This window comes from Paramisgurnus dabryanus, chromosome 10 (genome assembly GCF_030506205.2).
Source record: "Paramisgurnus dabryanus chromosome 10, PD_genome_1.1, whole genome shotgun sequence".
NCBI classification, from domain to species: Eukaryota; Metazoa; Chordata; class Actinopteri; order Cypriniformes; family Cobitidae; genus Paramisgurnus; species Paramisgurnus dabryanus.
The window spans coordinates 3,421,572-3,449,450 of record NC_133346.1 but is presented as its reverse complement, the minus strand read 5'-3'; the positions used below and the strand labels follow the sequence as shown (position 1 = coordinate 3,449,450).

The 27,879-nt window shown below is 37.5% G+C and overlaps 1 protein-coding gene across 8 annotated transcripts in view; it reads right to left on the bottom strand.

Annotated features, from left to right (window-relative positions):
• pitpnm2 (phosphatidylinositol transfer protein, membrane-associated 2) overlaps positions 1 to 25,848 on the bottom strand; it is a 70,637-nt gene extending 44,789 nt beyond the window's left edge. For 6 of the 8 annotated variants that reach the window (XM_065262599.2, XM_065262639.2, XM_065262623.2 and 3 more), the window contains exons 1-2: positions 25,288 to 25,848; positions 2,209 to 2,399 (exon numbers count right to left, since the gene is read on the bottom strand). In XM_065262599.2, the coding sequence (XP_065118671.1) occupies positions 2,209 to 2,286 (78 nt within the window). In that variant the 5' untranslated portion in view covers positions 2,287 to 2,399; positions 25,288 to 25,848. Of the gene's footprint in view, positions 1 to 2,208; positions 2,400 to 8,212; positions 8,475 to 25,287 lie in introns of those variants that run through there. The other 2 variants (XM_065262656.2, XM_065262607.2) reach the window with 2 other exon arrangements.
• Positions 25,849 to 27,879: the final 2,031 nt, after the last annotated feature.

Genomic DNA, 27,879 nt, shown 5'->3' with positions numbered 1-27,879 from the left:
TGAAATAAACCTTGATGACGTATGCAGCCTGCATGCATTTACTGTGCATGCATTATATTTGTCTTTTACTGCGTTTGCTTTTTTGTTTGGGTTTCCAATAATGTTCGTTTGTGAACGCGTTGTGTTTGTCTGTTGATCAGTGTCAGATGTGAAGTCTCAGCAGATTAAACCCTCACTCAGAGTTCATGATTTAATGTCTGCATGTTCTTGCTCAAAAATGACAATGGCTGTATCATTTCTATTGTAAAGAAATGAACATATATTAAATATTCAAATGGGTTTAAACATTGTTTGGCTAAAAATAAGCGTTTCTCTCCGTCTAAAGTGAAAGTGAAGATAGCGTCCGCGAGACGAGTCCTCTATCGCCCCCTGCAGGCATTTGTTATATAACATACATAATGCTTTCTATTTATAGGACACAAATTTAATGTGTTTGTTAATGTAATGTTGTCTAATGTAACTTGGTTTTAATACTTTATTTGAACAATTTATTATTGCATCTTCGTTATTATGTCATTTTAAAGGCTACTGCTCACTTGGGTCTATTTTTATTACCCCAAATAACAAATTACTTCATTATCAGTTAGCAAAATAATTGTTAGAGATGGTCCTTGTTTAGTTAAAACTTTTAAAAATGACGTGATTTCAGTTTCTTATTCATTCATTTTATCATTGAGGATTTCTTAAAAAGTGTAAAAATATTGTCTCGTCTCGTTCTCGTGAACCCAATCTCGTGTTTCATCTCGTCTCGTGGATTAAGTGTCTCGTCACACCCCTACTATTGAAGCATCGAATATTCGACTATTCGGGGTCACCCCTACTTCACATACTGTATGCTGCAATGTATGACAATTATTTTTTATAATTTATTATCTCATCTTGAAATTCACAGAACGTCAGTCGGAGCCAATGGTATAGTGGGCAGTGCCTCGAAATATGGCGCAGATGCGCTTTCAGCAACCCCAGATCGCAGCTTGCCGTCCCGTATGCAGTCATGTCCCCTGTTGCCATGGGAACGTTATGAAGTGATGTGAGTTCCCGCAGTTTTTGCAAGTTCTCGAAATGTTTGCAAGTTCTCACGCAATTTCATTGCATAAAATTGCATAACTATCCCGCATATTCCATAATTTTTTTTTTTTTAAGAAAAACGTGGCACAAGATCAAGCATTTTTGCCTGCAACAATCACAAAAAACTCCCCATTTTTCTGGAAGGACTGCCTGTATTTTCCCGTGTTCTCTTTACATACTTTCGGTCAAATAAAGCCAAAACTGGCCTAAAAAATAATCACAATAATTACTGAACGTCTTTTAATTTACACTTGTCACTTGATTTTGTAAAGCTGCAGCAGTTTCCTCTAATATCATCAAGTAAAATAGCATAACCACCCAGAACTTGAAGACATACAGACAACATAACATCTACATTAACAGCACATCGCAGATGTCTATTGATTTTCACTTGTTGTCAGCTGTCAGCGTTTTCCGTCATCTCATTGGCGGTTGTACCAACTCGTAAGATGTTTCCTGCCTCAACACCCAAAACCTCTTTGACATTCTTTCTCAGGGGACCACAGTCAGATTTACTGAAATATTTAGTATGTGTGAAACTGTTGCGCTCCACCAAAAATAGCACGGGATTAGCTGACGTACTCAGTCATCAACTTTGCTCCACAAAATGCACGCGTGCGTTGAATGATTCAAACGCATGTGTAGCTTTCAGTAAATCTGACCCTGAGAGTACGGCACGCTTCAGAAAGGAAACCCCAAACACGCAGACTGTGAGTCACATCTTCTGTGTTACACACTTTTAATAAAAATCTGACATTTTTAACATCATGTCGTTCCAAACCCGTGTTGTTTTTGTCTGTGGAACACAACAGGAGAACTTCATGCAATTACAGAACGTAGCTGCCAACCTCCAATAAAGAGCAAAACATAAATAGTGCATTTGAATAATACTCATCTCATCCAAAAGCTTTTGAGAGGAAAAGACTGAAGCTTAAGATCACGTTTCCCTTAAACAAACAAACCTGAATTTGTTATACAAAGCTCTCAGATTTAGAAAATTCCATGGAAAAAAAAACAATATTAAAGTTCTCCTGTTCTGTAAAAAAATATCGGCGCATGGCTTTCTGAACGACACAAGAATGAGTCATACTCTGCATTTTAACATGAGATTCAAATGTGTCACTGGGGACAATGGCAAACCTGAATCATGTAGAGCTGAGCGATGCGATACTCCTCGACGCTCATGGGCATGGGGATGCGATACTCCTTGATCAGCATGTTGGCCGTGGAGCGGGTCTGCTGCTAGCTCCGCTGGGACGGGGGGCAAATCCACCAGGACGGCCCTCAGATCGAGTGCATCAGAGAGGACAGGCCGAGCTCATTTCTTAAACCTGGAAAAAGAAAGAGACAACACATCAGGCTATGGGGTATGAATCATCACGTGGGACACCGGCCGGATGTGTCACAAACAGTCAAGATCCAAGTCAAGAGCTCACTTGTAAGGAATGCATAGCAAAGTTTGGATGTGCACGGCTGCCAAGCACTTCATCAGATCGATTTAGACTTCAACTGATGTGATGAAATGAACAACAGTTCCAAATGATCCAATCAAAATATAGTTACATTAGTTTAAATGTTTTGAGCCTTTTGTTATTAACTCCGGTGTTACGAAATAAAGAAGCTGTTCTTTGTTATGAATAAGCTTTTAAATGTTATGAAGAGGATTAGGGGCCGTACACACACACAAAAAACATTATTGCAACATAAAAGGCAGACAGAGCTGATTTGTTCACTTGCATTGCCAGAAACAAACTCTACTAAGACAAAAATTATGAATAAGATAATTTTTATAATATTTTGCATCATGACATCTATATTTGAAGAAATAAATATTTACAAAGAACAAAAGTAGGAAATACTTGTACATTAAGACTGCACGGTATTGGTGAGAATGCAGTACACGGTACGATAACGCTTTCCGTTTGTTACTTTATTGAAAAGTTGTCAAAAGAAATCATCTATTCCTGTCTGCACACAAAATGACTAGTTATGGACTATCAATAACTTTTTGAAATATTAAAATAATTCAATTATTGCAAATAAATACCGTGATACGCAAGTTGGCAGTATTTCGATTATATCTTGCAGCCTTTCTGCACGTTTTGTTTTTATCAGTGGGTCAGAGCTGACCTGTTTTAGTTTGGTCTGCATGGTGAATCTTTACACAAAAATGGAGAACATTGGACTGATATGGGGCGTACACACCAAACGCGGTGCATCGCGTTTCTCACTCTAGATTACTCGTGGAATTTCGTGGGACTTCGCGTCATGCAAATTTTCTGCTCAAGTTAAAAATATTTTGAACTTGCACGCAAGACGCATGTGAGGTGACTAGCGCGTTTTTGCGGCAATTGTGGTGCCCAATTCGCACCAGTAGCATCGCCCCATGTGAGTTCACGTCTCTTCGCATCTTTGCGTTAACTTTATATGTAATCTATTCGTGCAAATATTTGAATTCGCATTTGGTGTGAACACCCCAATACACTGTGACTCCCTGAATCTAAACTGAATCAAATAGTATTTGTCATACAGTACGATTCCCTCCCGAGTGATTCATACTGATTCAAACTTTAGTATTTTCCACACAAACATTACTCATTAAACTACATGTTATATTTACATTACAATTACATTTACGTTTTTATCCAAAGCACAGGGTTCCCACACCTATAGTTAACTTCAAATTCAAGAACCTTTCAATGACTTTCCAGGTCCAATACCCTCAAATTCAAGGACTAAATGTGGGGACACATTTTAAGTGAGACCAAGGTTACATTGTGTTACCTTTCAAGATACATTGTTACAGTTCCCTTTCAAGGGAACTCGTGCTGCGTAAATGTGGTGACACTTTGGGGATACCTCCAGGGCCGTCTGAATGTGTATATCAAATTCAACCAATGGTGAGGCTTAACGACAAAGACAGGGTGACGCGGGAGCCAGGAAGTATATCGCTATCTGAAATATTGCCAAAGACGGCGTTACAGGGACGCAAAAAGTATAGCACAGGAGACGCAGCGTCTCGTTCCCTTCTCAGGGGACAACAGTTACATACGTAACCCGAGATGTTTTCATGTGTCAAACACAACAATCCAAAAAAGCATTTTGGTATGAATCAACATTCGCATACAGAAGATATAAGCATTTAAAGTAGGGATGCAACGATAGGATTTTTTTGGGCCAATATCGATACCGATTTAAACAGACAACTTCTGGCCGATACCGAAACCGATATTAACCACTTGTATACAATACTATACAGTTGGTCTATTAGCTAGTTCATTTCTGCATCAAATTATTTTTACTGAACATGGATTTGATCTAATTAACATTCAACTGACCAACATAATAAGAGAGGCACAAATTAAGCTAAAAGAAATATAATAAGACAGCATGACAACCTTCAAAGGTGGTTTTTGCTATTCAGCATTTATTTTATTAACAACATTAACTCATTTTTTACATATAATGGATTTCTTTATGCAGTTAATTAATAAACAATCGGTATCGGCCTTTCTTGTGCTATTGCCGATATGCAGATGGTTTCAAATTCATCAAAAATCGGCTGATAAATATCGGCGGCCGATGCATCGGTGCATCACTAATTTAAAGTGAACAGTTTAGCACGTGGGCTTAAAAAGTCTAGAATTTGATATTATCCTACACTACACAGGGAATAATATGGATTTTTTTTCCAGAAAACTTCTTGCATAAAATAGATTCAAGCACTTTCAATGACCTGTATCTATGTACTGTATGTGTGTTCCCTGGGGATCGAACCAATTACCATTTACACCTCTTATGCAATGCTCTACCAATTGAACAACATGGACTACTTCACAATCACTCCCAAAACCAAGAGATAACCTGCGTGCTCGTGCACAAACAACCGACAGGCAATTAATAAATACAACGTTACTGTACAGCAGCCGAGGTGTAATGGAATCCAACTGTCGGAAAACATCATCCATGCAAACATTTTCCAGAGGAAAAACGTCAGGGGCCTTTAACTGAGCTCCAGCTGTCGTGAGAAACGTAAATCCACCTGCTGATGACACGCAGGTCGAGCGCACACATCAACTCGTGTGTTGTAGTACAGAAGTCACATGACACTGAGAGCTTAGTGTAAGACGGATTATCCACAGACAACCAACACAACTCTTCCTTGAGAGATAAGACAGACTGCTGGGCGCCCAAGAGTGTATGTTTACACCGGCTCACCTAACCGGACACTCACACACAGCGAGACTCATAAACTAACACAGACCACCAACTAAACATCCATCTCTGAGAGGCCATGTTAGATTCAACAGCTGCTGGCTAAAAACTGCTTACACTTCAAGGAATCGCATGTTATTTAAAGCAGGGGTTCTCAAATTGGGACCCCTGGTGATCCGAAATCCATAGCCGGGGGTCCACAAAATAATTTGCTTTAAATTATAAAATTGTGTCGTATAATTAAATACACATATGCTTAATAACCGTTATAACTGATACCATGGCCACAAAAAGTTTGAGAACCCATGATTTAATTTATATAAAGCGCGTGGTTACGTAATGTGGACACTTTTGCAAAGGTTTGTGATGTGATTGCAGCATCTTGGCCTGCGGTTCAAAGGAAGCATGCAACACAATTACAACAGATTACTCGAGCCCTTGACGCCTACCCTAAAAATAGTAACAATAATCAAAAGGTCAAGAACAAAAGGCGACAGACCAAACTAGCATTTAACCCGAACGCTTAACCAAGATAACAAAACCATGGCGTCATCAAAAAAATGCACTTGTTAAACACGACAGAAAAAAATTAAACACTTACAGTACAATAGCGTATGACTATACACAGTAACCATACATAAATAATACCCTAAAGCATAATGACGAAAAAATGTAATGACGAAAACGTCAATTTAATTATTTACAATTATAAAAAACAATTGAAAGTGGCACAGATATACAAGGCTTGGAATAACAGGCCATCTTTGCATTTCACACAAGATAAAGGTGAAAAAAAATTTAATGTTCGGGAACTAGTGCTGGGCAAAGATTAATCGCGATTAATCGCATACAAAATAAAAGTGATTTTTTTGCAAAATATATGATTTTAATATATTTTTATATATGCTGTGTGTAATTATTATGTGTATATAAATATATATTTTTTATTTGTATATATATTTATATTTTATATATTCTATTTTTTTAAATTATATATAATAAAACATTTCTGAAATAAATATAAATGTGTGTGTGGTTAAATATAATAATAATTACACACAGTACTCACACATAAAAAACCCAACTACTTATTTTTTAACACACAGTAAAATCATTGCGAGTAATTCCACGAAAATGTTAACCTTACCAAATTTTACCAAAAGATTTTACCCATACTGATATCTCTTATGTCAGTATGTGGTTGCTTAAATACCAATGCTAGGTCTCTGTTTAAGTTTTCGAAAAACTATTTCAAATCATTTTCCATAGTAAGGTAGTTTTCAGAATCGTCACATTCATAACGTTGTTTTTTCCTCATAAATGCGCAAATGAAAAATGAAATAAAGCATTGTTTTTTGAAGAGCCGTCTCTTCTCCATTTGTTTTGTTTTATAGCTTCTGGTTTGTGCATTTTAATTAACAGTTCCTACAAAGTATATTGTCTCCCAGAAACTTGCGTCAGTTTTGTCACATCCATAACAAGTGTATATTTTCTATAAAAAAATAGAAAACATATATAGTATACATATATAGAGTATAGACTGATTTTTCAGAGGTCGAAGAAAGGAGAAAATAAAAACGTATGGTTCAATATAAGAATATTTTAATGTTTGACTGAAAATGTCACATGCATAACACTGGAATTGCTGAGTAAGGTCATGTCAACGACTGAAATCAATGTAAAATCAAACTTTAATGCTCCGAAAATCATCATATATTTATAAGGTTTATTAAAATATCCTTTGTTTTTTATTAATACTGTAAATATAGGATTGTGTTAATATGATTTTTTACAGGTATAGCAATAAAACACTCAACACCATCATAGCTTTGCTTCATTTCGGTCCTGAAACAGGTCAGATAACCGGCAACATCCCGGCTCTCCGAGCGTACAACATTATCAATCGCCAGACCACCACCAAGGCCCCAGAGCTTCATAAAACTATGCCACACGCCACCGACAGACTGTGTGCAGTGTAAACACATGGCACAATAAAATACTGACGCCGTTTTATTCTACGAACGTTAATGTAATTATTTTGTCAACAAACAATGGGGGCAAGCAAGCTGACATTAAAACCCGTCTGTCTGGTTGCCACACCAGTCTCTTGAAATCCGCTGGATTGCCTGCTTGCTGAGAACGTCTGGCCACAACCACTACAGGATTCGTTGTGTTAGATGGTGTGATGTTGTAACATTGGCAGATGTCTAGCGTGTTAGATGTCATGCCTCAAAAGCAACAATATCGTGCAGGATGGAGAATGTGCAGCCCAACAAGAGATTTTCCATCATTACATTCTGAAGGTTTCTAAAAATTCCTCTCGTTGGCAAGCGTTTGCAGTCTTTATAAAAGCATTGTTCCTTACTGACACAGCTTTCCCAGGACCCTATCATCTATTTTACAAAAATACACTCGAGGATCTGGCATCATAATCCGATTTCTTTATAAAGCACATGTTAGAAACACAACGACTAATGCAAAGGAAAAGAATATATTAATATTAAAACAGAAATGTACAGATCACCTGTTGAATTTTAATAATTTTCTGATTGCGTTCGATAAAGAAGCATTCCCTGAGTTTACAGTATATAAAAATATATACTATTGACAGCAAAAAAAAAAACACTATTATTAACCAAGAATCACATGTTTTCCCACCCAATCCTCCATCTTAATATGCCAAGGCGTGCATCAACTGTGGATTAATGTGATGTTGTTTGGGTCTCAGAAATGAATTAAAGGAACAAATCTCTTCTGCCTGTCCCGATTGGCACATCACAGATGAATTTGCATGTGAAAATGCATGTGGCAAAGGCAAGCATTCCATTAGAGACTCAATCAAAACATGACAACATGGCCCTGAACACACCTGCACATCATTCAATACAAAACCCAGATGAGGTCGCCTGTCCGAGTCGAGATGTTTTACCTGTTAGATGGCGCATATCCAGCTGTCTATCCATCTGATCCGATCAATCGACAGGAAGCAGTCAGTCAACATTTCATTCCCAAACAGAATCATTCCAGCATCAAACACCATTGTGATCTTATAAAAAAAAAAACGAATCCCTTGCCGCAAATGACACTTAATCAAAAATGTCATCAAACGCTTGAATCATCCAAGAAATGTGAAGGAGGAAAAAACACGTCTCGTCTTAATCTCGTTCTCACTTGCAACCTTTTCCCTCAGTTGGTTCCTCTGTATCCACCTCTTGTGGGGCTATAAAGCTCTGTTGCCATGGAAATGCAAAAGGCTGCGATGGGATTGGCTGGGGACGGTGTGATGAAAGCGGATCGAGGACGGCCCACCGACTGCTGTGCTCGTGAGCGGCCAAGCCCCCTCCTGTTTGCGTTTGCTCATCCAGACTGAATGATAGCTATTAGATTCAGTCTAAGACGAGAAACGCTTAATATGAACACCGGAGCAGTCATCAGTGGAGTAAAAATAAATCTGAACTGGGAACAGATGCTAAAATTGACATTTTATGATTTAAAAAGCGTGCAGCAAAAGTATGCAAATAAGTATGCAACCTTAAAATAAAAATATGCATTCGGACTGGGAATTTACCATTTATGTATACATTCATATCAATTATAAAACAAAAGTTGATCTGAACACAAAGTATTAGTCTGGGTTGATAAGGGAACACCATGTTCCAACATTGAACCTTTATGATGACAAAAAGTAAATAGCTCCTTGCAAATACACAGCCTCGCAGTTTCATCACTTTCCATTGCTAATCTGCAAGAGTGACAGTGCATTTGCATTAACCAATAGAAAGATTTACCACTACACATCTATTTTGGTTTAAACAATCTAATGCCTGTTTGTTATGCAATGGAAATGTTTACGCAATATCCAATAACACATTTCACTCCCATCATAACTCTCATTGATGAATATTCGCTCACTATAGCAACGCAGCAGTTGCCCAGAATCCCATTGACCTGCGTGATTAATTCACTTAAACAGTGCTAATGTGAGGTCGGAGCGCAGATTAGATACGAGTGACATTTCATATGGCACAGCCTTAAGCTCTGAAGGGACACCATGAGCTCTTTATTGATTTCTGCGAGCCTGCCGTCCTCTGCCATTGGCCATTTCCAAGCGGTGTACAATTACGATAGCGAATCAGGTTTGTCAGTCAACGCTGCAGTTCCAGACATCAGATTCCGTACGGAATGCACACGGAAGGAAAAAGAAAACCGGCATGACTGGACAATGGCAAACAATGACTTAGCGGATCTTATTTCATCTGACGTGCAACTATACGAACCCCTAAAGCTTCAGACCACCTTGCATTGTATAAAGTAAACTAGAGTTTTTGAAAGTATTGAGGATTCAGTACTATGGCAATACTTAAAAGTGGTAAAAAAATAATAAAAATTGGAATACAATTAGGTAGTACTGGCTCAATCTGCTACCTGAAAGGCATCTACACAAATTTCTGAAGCTTCAAACTTTGCCTTCTATAAACTAAGCTAGAGTTTTCGAAAGAACTGGGGATTCAGTACCATGTCAAAAGTGAATTGTTTTATTAAAATTTAAAAAAATAAGTGATATACTGGCTCAGTTTGCTACCCGAAGTGCAACTATACAAATTTCAGCACAATGTTGAAAGTGGAAAAAAATTTGAAAATCAAAGTGGTGTAAACAATACTGACTCAGTTTGCTACCCGAAGTGCAACTATACAAATTTCTAAAACTTCAAACTTTGCATTGTATAAAGTAAACTAGAGTTATCGAATTTAGGGATTAAGTACTATGCAGATACTTAAAGTTGAAAAAAATTGAAAATTAAAGTTTTATAGGTAATACGACTCCGTTTGCTACCCGAAGTGCAACTATACAATTTTTTTAAGCTTCAAACTTTGCATTGTGTAAAGTAAACTCGAGTTATCGAAAGTATTAGAGATTTAGTTCTATGTCGATACTTAAAGTGGTAAAAAAATTAATACAATTAAAATAAAACTAGTGGCTCAATCTTCTAACCGAAGTGCAACTATACAAATTTCTGAAGCTTCAAACTTTGTATTGTATAAACTTAAAGTTATTGAAAGTATTGGGGATACAGTACAATGTCGAAAGTAAAAATATGATAAATAAAATAAAATGAAAATAAAAGTGGTATACTGACTCAGTTTGCTACCCAAGTGCAACTACCGTACTTTCCAGACTATAAGCCGCACCGGAGTATAAGCCGCATCATTTAAAAAATGCATCATTAAGATGAAATAACACATATAAGTCACACTGGACTATACGTCGCGTTTATTTACAAAATTATTTCACAAAATCCAAGCCGAAGAACAGACATTTAATCTGGAAAGGCAAGTTATTCAACTAAACAATAGCAGACAAAACAGCAGGCTAAATAGATGTCTGTATGTTAAAGTAATATTATCAGTTATTTAAACAATAAACCATAGCATACAGAACTTACCTGGAAGGTTGAATAGTCTAAATTAACCGAACAAGCCAACTAGCGTGAAGTTCGCATACTCGTCATTCCACATTACTGAATCCATTAAATTAAATAAATACAGAAGCAGCATATGGCGGACTCTCGCGGCTGTAGACGGTAATGATGTCTCTTGCCTCATAAATGTCAAAATTACGCAGATTACGCAAATTATGAAAAAAACTGTGACATATAGACCGAAAAATACGGTATACACATTTTTAAAGCTTTAAACTTTGTATTGTATAAAGTAAACTACAGTTATCGAAAGTATTAGGGATTTTCTAGTTCTTCATTAGGAACTTAATCACTTAAAATAAACAATGCTCACCTCATTGGAAAATTCTTAAAGGTTTTATGCCATGTATTTAACTTTAGTCACCTGAAATACTAGTAACAACATCAAACAGCCTCTTCGACAGACCCATATGCCAGCACGACCTGCATCTTACTTTGCGAAATTTAAAAACAGGATGTATGTTGAGGACTTTGGTTTTGATGACATTTCACATCCTTTTAGGTGAAAACCACTGACAGACCCGTTTCTGTCACCAAACGTCAAGTAAGCGTTCAGCAGGTCTACACCAACAGATCCATCAGCTGACAAATGGCATTTTGTTAAATTTAATCGATTTTAAGTCTTCTGGTCCTGACAGAACGCAGACGCAGGACTCTGACACATCACAGCGCTGCTTTTGCAACACACAACTGATGAATAATGAAAACAGTCTGATTTTTATCACAACACAACCACATGTCAAACTCTGAGAACAGAGAATTTATGTCCAGTAGGGCTGGACCAGAAAATTCGAATATTCGAATATTCGTTCGGTGGGTTGACATTCGATTTTCAGTTTTGAGATTCGAATATATATATATAAATATTTTTCAGCGTTAATGCAGAGCTTTTGCCAAGCAGGAAGTGCGCTTCACACTCCCGCTCTGTAGGTGGCGCAGAAAGACCAACATCCATAGCCAACAGCCATCAAACTCCACCAGTAGAAGAAGAGATCGCCTCGAACGGAAAGCGCGCTTCCTGCTTTGGCATTCACGCTAATAGTGTTGTAAATATCGTTCAGTTTCTTGCAAAAACTGATTGATTTGCTTCACAAGACGTCAATATGTCACACGGAGATATGGGGGATTACTTTTGTATTGGATATATATGCTTTAGCTCTTAAAGTGTGCGGATCGGTTGACTTGCATGACGGAGCACTGGGGTTTCTGCAAAATATCTTCATTATTGTTCTGATGAAAAAAACATATTGGATGGTGTAAGTGTAGTGTTATAATAAATAAACTTGATTTTGAAAGTATGCTACCGTTTTATTACAGTTTGTTGAACTTCGTTCATTTATTTTCGTTGTTTTATTTAAATAGCTTACCCTACGTTGTCAGTAATTACTGTGCTGCTAATTTCTGATACGGGAATGTTTGTTTGTTAGACAAATGTTGTTAGAAAATAGGCTACCTTATTAAAAGTATTGGTCTTGTGTTTTGTTTCACTAATGCTGTTCTCGCATGACGCATGACAGGCACGCCGCTTCCGGCTTGCGCTGTTCTGTAGTATTTTTAAAGTTTATTAATTCTAGAAGTGTCACATGTCCATATTGCACGAAAAAAATGCACTACACTCCCTTGAGTTCGCAGCAACACATCCGCCACATAATAAAACTGTGGATAGACAGACACACACACACACACACAGATTCCTGCCTTTATTAAAGAGAAAAAATATGTTCAGCCCCTCCTTCCGAAGCTTCGAATATTCGATTTTATTTCTACTAGAGCTTCGAAGCTCAAAAAATGGTATTCGGAACAGCCCTAAGTTGCTTCACTTTACACTGATGTTCAGTCACTATAGGCACTATAGGTTACAAGTGTGTAACATGCAAGACTGACCCAAAAATACTGATTTCATGACATTTCTTGGCTATTGTTTAAGCTTTTCTATAGTTTGAAAGAGAATTTTTAGACGTTATTTATATATATATATATATATATATATATATATATATATAATTACACAAAATACACACACAAATATATTATGCAAACACAAACTTTTATTTTGTATGTGATTAACTGCAATTAATCTTTTGACAGCCCTAAGCTTTAAAAAACACCTAATCCCAATTATGCCCAAGTAAGCCTAACATATATTCCTTCAAAAATATAGTTTGGGTATAAAATACAGCAATAATTAAATCAACACAAAACATTTAGTTTTATAATTTCTGTCAAGTCGTATCAAGTATATTTATATAGCGCTATACTATAATGGTGCATTGTTTCACAGCAGCTTTACATTACAGAAGAAAACCCAGAAAATGGGAAAATTATTAAATATACAGCATAAAAAGTTAAATATATAATGCACATTTTATTGTCCTCCTAAACATTTTTCATCAACTATAGAACATTTAGTCAATTATTATGATTAATAACTGGTAGACAAAACATTTATGATGATGTGCATCACTGCTAACAATTGTTAAAACAGATAACCCATACCAAATCTTTTCCATTGTACTGATGATGATAAAACTCGCTGGGCTGGTAATATTTCACTTCCTACAAAGCTTTTAAAGCCACCATTAGATTCTTATCATCAGAATAACTCAATAACTCTCACTCTTTGGCTCAAGATAAATTAAGAGGCAAATAAGTCCAAGACGACACGCCGCTACAGCAGAAACATGAATAAGTGGAAATAAAGCAAACAAACCTTTGACGTGATGAGAGAAGGCGATTTATTTATAGAACAGGCCAGCTGATAGTGACTCTCCTCCGTTTCTTGAAATTATTGTAATAAATCACTCACCTCACGGGGATGTGAGCTCAGATAATCGCCCGCCGGTCCCCTCACTCCCAGCTATTAAAAAGCCTTTTATAGGCCGGTTGTGGGAAAATAAAAGCTATTGAGATAGCGGCCTGGTTTTGGAGTCTGAGATGGTGTACAGTTGATTCTGTAGAGGCGTCGGCCGTGCACATTAGGGAGCTCGGGGTATTATACATCAGTTTCATAAGGCGGATACCTGATGCGACTGCTGATGGGTAATGGAGAGGAACAAATAACGTGGCCAGGAAGGAAAACGCAAATGCAAAAGCATTATGACCAAACTTAGAAGAAGAAGCAAAGAAAATCTTTCCAACTTAGTAAAACTTCATTAAACGTCACACATAAATATAAATATAAATGAGTGGGAATATGCAAAAACACTTTTGTACGCTCAAGGCATCAAATTTTAAACCTGAAGCACAAAACCACAATTATCGTCTGATAATCCGTGCGCTCACGCTTTTATTGCACTTCTGCTTTGCGATGCAAATACCAGACGAACAGACGAATGCAAATCAAAACCTCACAATAAAATGCAAATCGCGTGTGACGGAAACAGATGCTCTGACTGAACAAAGAAGGGCCAATTGAGAATATGGGAAGTTGCGTGTAAGGTGGTGTGAAAAATCTATTGGTCCTGGTGGAACCATAAAGGAAGTTCTCAGAACAAGGCATAACCTCAGAAGACAAAAAACATCAATTCTGCTATTCTGGAGAACAAGAACGTCACAAGACAAAGACACCAAAAAAGATTTTCCTGGTTACGTTAAACGTCATAACAGGAAATACTGAAGGTGTGATGCAAACATTTGTTAAAAGAACAGAACAACTTGTCTTGATTTTAATGTGAAATTGGCAATCAAACAGCTTGAGATATCACTATTGCTGGTTGTATATTGCATACTGTGTGTTTGATATTGAATATTTTACAGGAAAACAGAAACATAAAAAAATGCATTTTATATTTATGATGATGGAAGACAGCAGTGAAAACTCTTTATGATGACATCTTTGATGACGAATTTTTATTTTATTTTTAAACGCTTTTATTGGCTGGACTTCATCTTAAACGCCTCAGAGTTTTTAAAAATCACATCTTTAAGGGTTTTTAAGATAAATCCTTGCCAATAAAGATTTTTAAAATGTAAGAAAAATATATGCAAAGACCTTAAATGCTCAATTGATAATATTATATTATCGAGCAAAAAAACATTTCCTGATACCAGATGTACTCCTAGATAAAATCTCTCATGTTGACAATATATACCAATATTAGCGCAATACCGCCAATGTGCAAGAACGTCACAGATAGCATGAGAGTGATGGTTTCCTAATACAGTTTTTTATGTATTTTTTTTATTATTTAAACTGGTTTTACGAACTAAAAGCTTTATTGTATCGCAAAGTGCATTCTTTTTCTTTAATGCAACCATGCAACTAGGGCTGGGTATAGACCCCTTCACGGTTCACATCACAGGCGGTTGCGCATGTCGGGGTCAGAAAAGTCATTACAGCGTCTTATTTGATATTGTCAAAAATGCCTACTTACGTTGTGGGCTGTGAAAATCGCACCAGGTCTTCCGTTAAGTTTTCGCGATTCATGCAGAATCTCAAAAACAAAAATACAACATCTGCGGCTGCAAGCAATAAACGTGCAGACTGGGACAATGCAAAGATCAAAAAGGCTTGTGTTTGTAGTGCTCACTTCATTTGAGATAAGTCATCATTTTTCAGCCCTGTTAGATTAAATTATAAAGCCTGGATGGTATTTACAGTTTGACCCCATGCTCCAAGCGCACCCGATTCTATTGGCAAGGGCCTCACAATACGATACGCATCATGATACATGTGTCATTTTGCGGTGTATCACGGTGCAATACGATACGCTGCACGTTGCGACACATTGCAATACTTTTTCTTTTTTTAATCAAAATCACGTCGGCTATGAAAGCTGCAGGTGTTTTTAAATTTCCTGCCATTTTCTCACTCCCGCTAACTTCTGAGACACTGGCCGAATGGCAGTATCTGACAGACAACTGGACAGCGACAACTACAGCAGTGGTGGAGGAGGGCATTTGATGCACACAGAGGGAATTGATAAAAAAAAAATTATCAATAGTAGAGATTGAAATATCGTCACACACTATCGTGGAAACAAATTATCACAATAGTTAGCTGTATCGATATTTTGGCACAGCCCTACATGCAACCCTACTTAACACTTACGCAAGTTATGACAAAAGTAATGATTGTTAAATGAGCCTAATGACCTGATGAAACCTAACAGCTGAATAAAACGCACATAAAAATTATTGCAATATTACATCATTACAATGTAATACCCTGTATTATCCGAGCCTTATATTCACCACGTTCACCTCTCAAAGTTCACTTCAATGGGGACGTCACCATCAATCAAAGACACGGTGGGCGTGGATTAACAGCAACACCCCTGGCCCAATACCATTAGTGTCTGGAAGGGCTCCAAGTGTAAAGACCAAAAAATATACATTCACCACTCGCAGCCTTAACAACACGCCGCTTACAGCCTGAAACCTCTGTACACCCCAACCCTGAAGTCATTTGTTATCAAGATTAAGCGTCTATTAAGACCAACCGGCCATTTCCCGATTGCATTCATTAATAAAGCTGAAGAAAAGCCACGGCCCACACACAAACCCAAACCTGGAGCGCTGATGTCACGGCAGACGCTGGAGCAGGCTAACAGTGTTGTTTTTTTGAGTGTATTGGCTTTCAGTCTATTACTGTAAGTGGGGCACACAAACACTATTAAAATTTCAAAAGACACTGACGTTTGGCTATGTCACAAGCAACATGGTTTCAACAGCATTTGGGGACGGTCCAATGCAACCTTACATTTTGTAAAATGGGTGAAAGGACGTGGATGATACAATCATAGGTCACGCATCTGTTTAAACACAACATTGTTTTTTTTAAAGCTGCAATCTGTAACTTTTGCATCTTTATCGCCATCTCTGTTTGAAACATAAAATTGCCGGTTACTTTACATACTTATACAGTAGTTAATTATATTGAAAAACAGTTAATATTTTCCAACATGCTGCCATTTTAGATCTAGATCCGTATTCAATAAAACATAACGTATTGATTGCTAGATACGCTCATAATATGAAACGCTTCATCTCATAAGCAATTTTGAGTGAACCGTTCCTTTAAGCAATCTTACCGTGGATTCACACCAGCTGCGATTGAGGCATCAAATTCGCGTCTAGTTTACCACTTTTGAACATTTTAAGTTTTCCCCGCTTCATTCGAGCGTGAAAGCCGCTTGTGAAATTCTAGTCATCGAGACATTCACACGGAAATTCGCGTTATGGGAGGGGCTTCTGCAACTCTGCTCGCTTCCTGTAATCACATCACTACTAGAGCAAGCTCCTGATTGGTTAATGCGGCACATTTTTCCGCCAAAGTTCACAAGTTTCCCGCGGCAACGCTCAATTCGAGCCATTCGTGCGAACTAGGTGCTTGAATGAGGCGGAATCGCGTCTACCGGGCCACGCTAAATGCCTTATTTGCGCTGCGAGATCTCCAGACGCGCATCAACGTGTCTTTACATTGACTTAACATTAAAATCACTCGCGCTTGACGCGCTGGTCTGAACGCAGCATTAGATTGCAAGAAAATGGTTTGAGGATAAATAAATAATGCAAAGATTTACATTTTTGGGTGTCAAGTGCAAATCAAGATTAAGTATGGAATAAGTTGGAAGTGGACTCGGTTTTGACTCAGACTCGACCACTGCTGTTGGGTCTTGACACAGCCTCGAATTAGACTTGATACAACACTGATACAACACTGACATTACCATTTAATCACGATTCCTATTTTCCTTCCAAGCAATGTAAAGAACATTTAAAACAAAGATATTCCTCCAGGAATCGACTGTTCCAGATCCACCACACTGACTAATGAACAGAACAGAGGATGAAGACGTCAATGGTGACTTGTATGAGATTTGCAACTTTCTGTAAGTTATATAAACTATAACACATGGGTATATGCCCACACAGTTTATGTGCCCACACCAACACATTTCCTGCAACAGAAAACTTCTAACCAGGCACAATGGGTATATTTGGAAACGAAGGTGGAACGTTCTCCAAGAAAATCCGGCAGGAAATAAAACCGAAACGCTCTCCCGACAACTCAAAACTCAAGATAGCTTCACTAAACATGATACAAACACTGCACACAGAAACCTACACATTTCATTTATTAATGGTCTCAGTTGATAGATATACAGTCAGTGTCTGGAGGGCTCAAACGATTTAGTTACATTCTCTCCACGCTCGAGGGAAAACCTGTGTTAACAAGGAAGCCAATGACTGTCAATCATATCACGTATCTATGCCATATAGTAGATGTTTGTGGGTCATTCCTGTTATGCAGTTCCTTTTGAAATCCATTACTTTAAAACAATTTGTACGCTGATGTTGTCATTTAAGGAAGTTTTCCTTTAAAAAGGGACTTTCAGTTAAACACTAATACTTACATAAAGACTAACTGAATGGAAAGTGATATCGAGGAAAAAAACACTTAATGACTAGCAATTATAACAGTGTTTCCAAGAAAAAAGTTTCGTTTATAAAGTGACTAGAAGGAAGTAGAAAGTATTAAAATATTAACTATTTGTGACCCTGCCTGTGAAAACCCAGCTAAAGTCCTTTTTAGGGATTTACTGTAGGTAAAGTGTATTTATTTGTGCACGCTTTACATACAGATTACCGGCATTTAGAATGGTCAACTTCAGACCGCGCTGACAGCTTCAGGCCAATCATAACGTTTTGATACAGATGACGCGTTCTGTTTATGGACGTTTCTACACGCACGCCATTTAAAAGTCGAGCAGAACTGTAATTAACGTCCACATTTCTTCATCAAAGTTTTTTAAAACAGCTTACCATCTATTTGGCGGATTGTCGACGTCCTTAGCACACTTATTATTACTGCTGTTCAAGATGCAGGTTGTGTTTTTTCCAAATTCAGTTACGTTTGAAGTCACCTAATGCAATATTTTTTGGTCATTAGCAATTTCGCGACTGTCGGCGTTTGCCACAGATGGGAAAACAACAAAATACGAGCCGTGGATATGAAGTCATAACCCGCCATTGTTCACAAATACAACAATAAGCTGGCAAAAAAATGTAAAAAATTACAACACTGAGCTCACCGCACGGCACAGGTAACTTCCGCTAGAGTTTACCGCTAGTTTGGTACTGATGTGTGAATGATGTCTTAATGGTAAGACAGAACGTCACTGCGTGAGTGAACAGCAAATTTTTGTATTTACTGGTTAAGTCATTGTTGTAAATTAATGATAATTTACCAAAATTACTGTGTAAAAGAGGTCATTATCTTCCACATACCGTACATTATTGTTGCTCCTCTATATGCCTCGGCTTTCTAAAATGCGTAGATTTCAATAAAGCTTATCGTTCTGAAAAGAACTGTGTGCTTTGACTGGTCAGCTATCTAGAGTGTTGTGATTGGCCGAATACCTCAAGCGTGTTCTGGAAATGGGACGCTCTTTACCATATTTGGAAGATCAGCTTCCAACTAGGGCTGTCATGGTTGTCATAACCACCGCCATCACGGTGGTGAAGCGCGACCCGCGGTTGTGTGCACGTCACAAACTATATAAAATGGAATGTACAATCTTACCCAATGAGATGTATTCGAGTTTGTGTGAAAGGAAATAGCCAGCAGAGTGTGTAGTACCGTGTATAATAATTATGCATTCATAAAAACACACAAATATTTACATTTGTATATACATTTTTATTTTTATATATAAATATTTAATATAAAAAAAGTCTTACAATTTTACATGAATGTGTGTTTGTTTATACATAAATAATTATTATACACAGTACACACACATATTATTAGGGATGCACTGAAATGAAAATTCTTGGCCGAAACCGAAAAAGAGGAAACCAAGGCAGAAAACCGAAACACTGAAAGAAATTATTGTGCCAATTACTTGTACCATTGCATTTATGGCTATCACTGTGTACTAACTTAACTAGGGGTGTGACGGATCACAAAACTCATGGTTTGGATCACATTAGTTTTTGGGCCACGGATCGGATTATTTTTCGGATCAGCAAAAAGGGGGTGGGAAAAATCTAATAACAAATAAAGAAATTATAAACATTTATAAAAAAGAACAAAGTTGCACATTAAGTAAGGTCTGAAATTAGCATTAGGTACAGAAATCAAATTAAATGAATCATAACACTGTCTTTATTGTATAAATTATGATATGATTATTTTTTAGAGCCACAAAAGTGATTTTCTCTTTGTCTTGGGCTGTTTGATTAACATTAATGACACAAACTTAAGTATGTTAATTGAGGTTACTGTCTCTTTAAGACCAAATAAGCACAGAATGGCTTCTGACTGTAATACACTTAAGACATAAACAAATGTTTTTATTGGAAAAAGAATATTGTGGAAATCCGTTTGTTTGTATGTGCCCTGTCAATAACAGAAAGATTTTATGTTTGCTTGCTTTTTGAAACGCGTCTCTCCGTGTATGCATTACTGAGTGCCCTTAAAAGCACGCGCACACAGAGACCGAGAGTGAATCCCAAACAGCGCTCCACATAAAAATGTTACGCTGTTTTTCATTGCTTTATTCGCCAAATGTATGTTAATGGACAGTATAAGCCACATTAGTACAACCCTCTCTAAAGTTTACACATCAAGAGTCATCAAAACATTCTCAACCAAATGTGCCTCTGTCCCTACAGAAAGCTGCTCACTTTAGCGCCTTTTTTGCGGTTAAATACGTCCACACCACAGATGTTGCTTCAGAAAAGCACGTGCAGTTCGCGGTTTCTGTTTGCGTCATCACAACATTTCGTCTCTGTATTGTTTCGGTGATAAAAGTCTTTTGGCCGAAAACCGAAAATGCTTTTTCGGGCCATTTTCGGACGGAAATTTTCAGTGGCCAAATATTCGGAGCATCCCTACATATTATGATATGAACAAAAACTTTTAGTCAATTAAAACGATTAGTCGCGATTAATCGTATATTAATCGTACACTGACACACCAAATAACATGTATAATCACGAAAAGGAAAATGAGGGCTCTTTAAGTTGCAATGAAACTTGAGCATGACCTCTTTCACTGTATTAATCTCAGCTGATAGATATACAGTCAGTGTCTGGAGGGGTCGAATGATTTAGTTACATTCTCTACTCGCTCGAGGGAAAACCTGTGTTAACAGATTCAACTGGACGCCAATGACTGTCAATCATATCACGTATCTATGCCATATAGTAGATGTATGTGGGTCATTCCTGTTATGCAGTTCCTTTTGAAATCCATTACTTTAAAACAATTTGCACGCTGATGTTGTCATTTAAGGAAGTTTTCCTTTAAAAATGGACTTTCAGTTAAACACTAACTACTTACATAAAGACTAACTGAATGGAAAGTGATATCGAGGAAAAAATACTTAATGACTAGCAATTATAACAGTCTTCCCAAGAAAAGGTTTTGTTAAGTGACTAGAAGGAAATAGAAAGATGTATTAAATTATCAACTATTCTTGACCCTGCCTGTGAAAACCCATCTTACGGAGCGGACAAGGCTTATCCTAGTCCCTGACTAAAATCAAATGCATGTTTGAACGGTCTTAATTTTATATAAACATATATCAGTGCCATTGTATTTTTGTTTTTTATATAACTAAGGCCTAGTCTTGGACTAATCTAAAATATGTAAGGTTGTCATAACACAAAAAATATTAAGATTTTATCATGTACTGCATAGCAGGAACAACCTGATTGCAATGAAACTTTAGCATTGACCTCATTCACTGTATTAATACCACAGGAACATATGCATGTTATGTAGCTGATTTTTTTGGCCACCCTCCCTCTTATGTGTTGTTTGAAGGAGATGTATTTCAGTATGTTTACTGTGGCTATAAATAAGGTGCAACTGTATAGTGTCACCCTGACGTTTTGAGTTCCCCCTCCAGCGTGGCACGCCTCGGGGTCACATCAACACGCTGTCACGAGTCCGGCAGCGGCCCGTTCGTCCCTGCCCGAGCTGCGTACATCAGCAGGCGCTCGGTCTCCGGCTGGGGCGGGCGGGAGTGGAAGACAATCAATACTGTGACTCATTCTTTCTACGATGGCTGCTTCATAACAGGATTCATTAAGGACAAACCTAATCATTTTGCCTGGATAATTAGATACAGGGAAGCATTTTTTCCTTCTTCATTGTGTTTGAAAAGAACATCGCAATGTATGCGGGCTTCCAGCCTAAAATGTAGGTTGCTAGGGAAAAGTAGTGTCCTCCGCACGATGACAAAAAGAGTCTCTGGCGTGGTACGCCGGCTAAAATTAACAAATCCATGACAGGATAATTGTGACCCTGCGATTAAGACGTGAAGAACGTCCCAATTATCTAAACAAGACTGAAATTATTACAGGCTAATACAAGACTGTGTTTCATGTGTTTGTTAATCACATCAAAGAGACATTAAACAATACCAAACCAAATACCAATGCATGGGGAAAACAGAATGACAGACTAGATTTTTTAAATCTTAAACCAGATAAATAATCTCTGACTGCTTATTAACTTAAGGTAACCAAGTCCAGAGTCCCAAACTCAACAACCCAAAAAATCCCTGACAATTATTATATGAAGCTGCACACCAAATAAACATGACAAAGTTTAAGCCATGTCAAGCACTATAACCAGACAACCACATGCAAAAATTTTCATATTATTTAGATAAACAATGAACAGGTTTCCCACATCATTTGACCAATTGCTAGTTTTCAGTCACGAGACCCAACAGTGGAGGCAGGGTAGTTGAAGATCAAGAAAGCGTTAGTTTAGATTGGGTTCCCTATAGTAAGAGGAAGCACAAGCCGGTCAATATTCAGTCTGTTTCAAGCCACAAATATTAAAATCACCTCTCAGTAATAAAATTAAGATATGAACTAGTGATAGACCGATATATCGGCCGGCCTGCAGTTCATGGTTCCATTGTTTTTCTAAGTTCAATAAATGTTACTTTTTTAAATTGAGACTTGTAACAGTGAGCAAAAGCAGTATCAGCTGCAAATATCGGCTCAAGAAAATCGGCAGCCTGTATCGGTCATTGGTTAAGACTGATGAAAAAAACAAAAATTCCTCCTTTCTGGGTTTTCTTCTCTGACGGCATTCTCTATGCCCAGGATTGTCTCCTCGTTGGTTAGTGCATTTATTTGCACAACTATTCAGTATTAGCCTAAACAAACAAAATCAATAATTTCATAGCGCCAATAGCGCTCTCTTGTCCTCCCCTAAGTGCGTGACGTTAAATGAAAACTATCCAGTCATTTGGGACTATTGGATAAAAGTTTACAGAGATTGTACTTGCAAAAAACAAATTGCAGCAGGGAAAAGATTGCAGCAAATAGCAACATGAGCCAACTTAAAATTATTTAATCAATTCTCACTGGACGAATTCAAATCCAGCCCTAACTTTATTCATTCACCACGGGGAAAATAAGACAATCGCTACTTCTGTTCATGGCGACTTTAATTTTAAAATTCCATGACATTGCCAGGTTTTCTTAAACTAGGAATTCTACAAATCATAGCTAAAATCTGAGTCCAAAATAAATAATGTTAAGGTATAAGGGGGTGTGCACACCAAAACTTTTACGCCCACGGCTGGCGCATGTTTTCATTTGTTTCCAATGGAAGCTCTGTGTTTTTCAAATAAGCCAGCAGCTAGCGGTTTTCTTCCGCGCTGAAAATCGGCGCCCAACGGTTTGAGTTGAAAAATACTCAACTTTGGATAAAAAGCTCCGCTCATCAATGTCAGTTCTCACGCGGCCGTCCAATCACAGTGGACGAGGGGCAGGACAAGTATCACAGCAACCAACCGTCTCACAGCTAAAGTATCAGAGCTACTTAAGCACTTAGCTGAAAAACAGCTGCCAATCGGCGTGGTCCAGGCGTTTTCAGAAGCGTTTAAAAGTTTGGTGTGCACAACCCCTAAGAGATGTACCCATACAAAATGTCTGTGCCGATACCGATATTCGGTTTACTTAGAATTACATACCGATAGTTTTGCTTTTTACTCGTTTCAAATTATTTTTTCTTGAAATCCTAAAAAGGTTATGATGCGTTTACCACCTAGATGGATTGTCAGGATTTAATCTGCCCTAACTATATCAGCTGTTTGTCCGATAGTGGGGGGGAAATGCTTTAGTCTGCCGATACAGATTATAGACGGTTTTAGCAGTAACAACATTTAAACAAATGGCTTACAAAAATGTAACTTCCAGTATACTTCCACAAAGAATCAGTTTATTAGTAGTTTATTTCTGAACACGCAAAGTATTACCTTAGTTTAGCTAAAGCGTATCAAAAACTACACTGAGCTAACGTTACTGTATAAAATTAATTAATGTATACAATGTTAACTACAGATCGGCTACAAAACCTCCCTTCACAAAGCACTGATCCATGATCGCCTTTTCCGCTTGTCTTTAGCCCTCACAAAAATTAACCACGCATGGTTTTACTAAAGTTAAAACCAAAAAAACATGGTTACTAAAGTAAAACCATAGTTACCACAAAAAAAACATGGTTTTGACAACCATGGTTTTCAAAAACCATAGTTACACCATGGTTACTGTAGTAAAACCATGGTTTTGCTAAAAGTAATCAATACACCAAAAAACATGGTTACTACACTTTTACCACAAAAAAAAAACATGGTTAATTTTCATAAGGAGGAAATCAAAACATTTATTTTCGATGTGGTATTTGTTCCAGAGTTCAGTTTAGCCACTAGTCAGACCATTAAACAGAGACCGAAAATTCCAGAGTACAGACATGTAACCACGACAAAGCGCAACCGTGACAACTCGCATGCGACCGAAGAAACCGTCTATAGGCAGATCGGTGCATCGGTATTTTTTGAGTGCACAGAGTTAGAAGTAATTTGCCTTCAGAGTTTCACATATGTTCAACCAGGTAGGTTATATCTCGAACAGTTTATTAAATCTAATAGACTAACCGTGTTATAGTAACCATGTTTGTTTTGTATTGATTACCCCTAGCAATACCATGGTTATTTTGTGTAACCAGTTTTGTTTTCTAGCTGTGGTAAAACCATGATTAATTTTCGTAGGGGAGACACCCAGGCAGGGTTCCGAACACAACACCCCCTAAAATCACGAATGTTACACGGAGGGTCTTCAAAATGACACATTAAATGCTTATCGTAAATGAATAACGACTACAGGTACTCGATGTCAAACTTTGATAAGTGACTTGACAGTGATAACCTCATTAACCATTCACGCCACTGTTAAGATTGGCCGGTTTATGAACCGCATCTAATCTTACAAACTGTAACAGACAGAAGATAAGCCAAACATTACAGCATGTAAAGCCATTTAAATCACATTTAGCAGATATGATCCAATGATCTCGTGAACAACTGCCAAACGATTTGTTCAAATGTAAAAAAAATCAAGATTTATTTAATTATTTTTAGTCACGAATGAAAACACACCGAGCAGGCCGTGAGTGACGCTCGCGCTACCTCACAGGTGACCGTTGTGGAAAACTAAAAGAATGCGATTTAAATTTTTGAATGCGCGTACGTTGCGCGGTTTTGCTCACCTCAGCCGCGTGAATTTCAGCTCGGATCGGCTCTCATCGGCGCCGTGCGGCCATCGGCGATCAGCGTCTTGAGTTCACGCACATCCCCGGTTTAAGTCAAGCTGTCTGCCGGTGAGTGCAACGCTATTTCCCCCGCCGTACACAAGCAAGCAGCCGGCTACCAGCTCAGCCGACTAAATAAAACAGGAAAAGCAAGGCCGACCATCTGATCCATGCATGTAAAAACGAAGTCCTCCGGTTGTAAAACAGAATGCACGGCTGATAGCAAAGACATGCATACGTCAAAGGGAAAGTGACAGAACTGGTCTAACCGCACGGCTGCTATGCTGTCATGTTGTGTTCTCTTCCTGTAGCGTTATTTCCACTGCTACTGATGTTGTTGATCCTGATAACAGTACAGGTATGCTGATCCTCGTCCCGTGGGCTCTGCGTGGGTCTATTTTTGCAAAACCTTGACCTATCTATTTTGTTGTGTGCGCGCGTGTCCTTTCCTCTTGTCTATCTTTACGGAAAGCGCGAGCAGCATCATTTCTGGTGTGATATCATTGGATGGTAAAACTGCCTCACCCCCTACTTGCCTACTTGCCTTCCTATGGCGACGTATTTTTTCCGTTGCTTTTAGCGCCCTCTGGTGACAGCAGGCGTCATGTAACACTCCTCTGTGAAAACTAAACTAAATTCCTCAGTTCCAAAGTCATCCTATATAATGTAAATGTAACATTCTGGGAAAATATAGCCTTGATATGTTAAATATTGACGTAGTAAGGACATGTGAAATTAAACTTTGATGCTCTTCAGATCATTACACTGTAAAACAGTTACAGTATAACTGGCAGCTGTTTGCCAGTAACTTACTGTAGATTTAAATTTGTGTTATTTACTGGCAACAGTTTGTTCAAAGTTAAATGAATGTTAAACATTAACAAGTCTTTATCTTTACAGAATAAAACAGCCTCAAGAAAAGCATTCTGGGAACCAAAATCTGAAGGAAAAAATGGAAAAAAGTTGATGAGGATTTCTGGTTCCCAGAATGCTTTGCATGAGGCTGTTACTTTATAGTTTTATTCTGTAAAGATAAAGACTTGTTAACGTTTAATGTTCATTTAACTTTAAACAACCTGTTACCAGTAAATAACATAATTTTAATGTACAGTAAGTTACTGGCAAACAGCTGCATAACTACAGCCATTTTTTACAGTGAGGGGTGCCTAAACTTTTTCCTACTAAGGGCCAAAAATCTACCAAAAAATATTTTCTTAGTATTTTTGTCTTGTTTCAGTAAAAATTCTTAAATTAAGATGCTTTTTCTTGATGAGCAAAACAACCCAAGAAAATAAGTCTAGGTTTTAGACCAAAAATATCACATTTAAGTGATTTTGTGCATAAAACAAGCAAAAAAAAATCTGCCAATGGGGTAAGCAAAAAAATCTTGAACATTTTTCTTAAACACTAAATTCAAGAAAAATTAGCTTACCCTATTGGCAGATTTTTTTGCTTGTTTTATAGACCCTTTTACAGCTCACGTGATCAAATAGCCTGTGCGCGCATTTGGGCAACAGAAGTGGTGTTATTCCCCATTGGTTCTAACGTGGTAGCAACTCAGAAAGTTTATTAAAACGGTTTCTCGACATCAAAATGTCCCGTTGTTGCGTTTGGTTGCACTAATATAATATACTAATATACGTATATATGTATCTGGCAACTTTATTTTTGGCCATCTGCTAACGTCTTTTATCCACTCCACTATAGTACACGGTAGCTGTGTTGAAAATGTTGATAAAGTAAATTTTTTTAAAATAGCTTACTGTTTGTGTTGCCTCACTGTTGATTCTTACGATACTTCCGTTGCCTAAATGCGCGCGCATACGCTGATACGCATCATCATTGTGTACAAACAGTAAAAGGGTCTATGCACAAATCACTTAAATGTGATATTTTTGGTCTAAAAACTAGACTTATTTTCTTGGGTCGTTTTGCTTATCAAGAAAAATCCTCTTAATTTAAGAATTTTTAGATATTTTTACTGAAAACAAGTAAAATAAACCCCATAAAACACTCAAGTCTTCTGAATTATATAGTTTTGCAGAAACTATATATTTTTTCTAAAAAAAAAAAACGTTTGAGAAATTTCAAAGCTGCTTTTTTAACACACATAACAAAAGTGGATGGGGACCATAGTTGTCAGCCTCCAAAATCCACAAAAAGCACAATATATGTAGTTAAATGCATTGCTATATGATTTGAAAAAAGGCAGGAATTATTCAAGTCCCAGACTAAAATGCATATTTGAGCTGCCTTAATTTAAAAACAACCTGCACTGACATATCTTAACATATATCAGTGCAATTGTTTTGTCCCAAAATGCACACCAGTATTGTTTTTTTGAAAGGTGTGTTTGTAAAAACTGCTTAAGTCTCTTAATATAACTAAGGCCTAAACACAGAAATGTATTAACAGATTTACAGTAAACTTGTAAAAATGTACAGTTTTATCGTAGTTAATGACTTACAGTTAACTTGTAACAGTTTACACTCTTACTGTAGTTTATGATTTACAGTACACTTGTAAAAAATTAGCCAAAGTTGCCAGTAA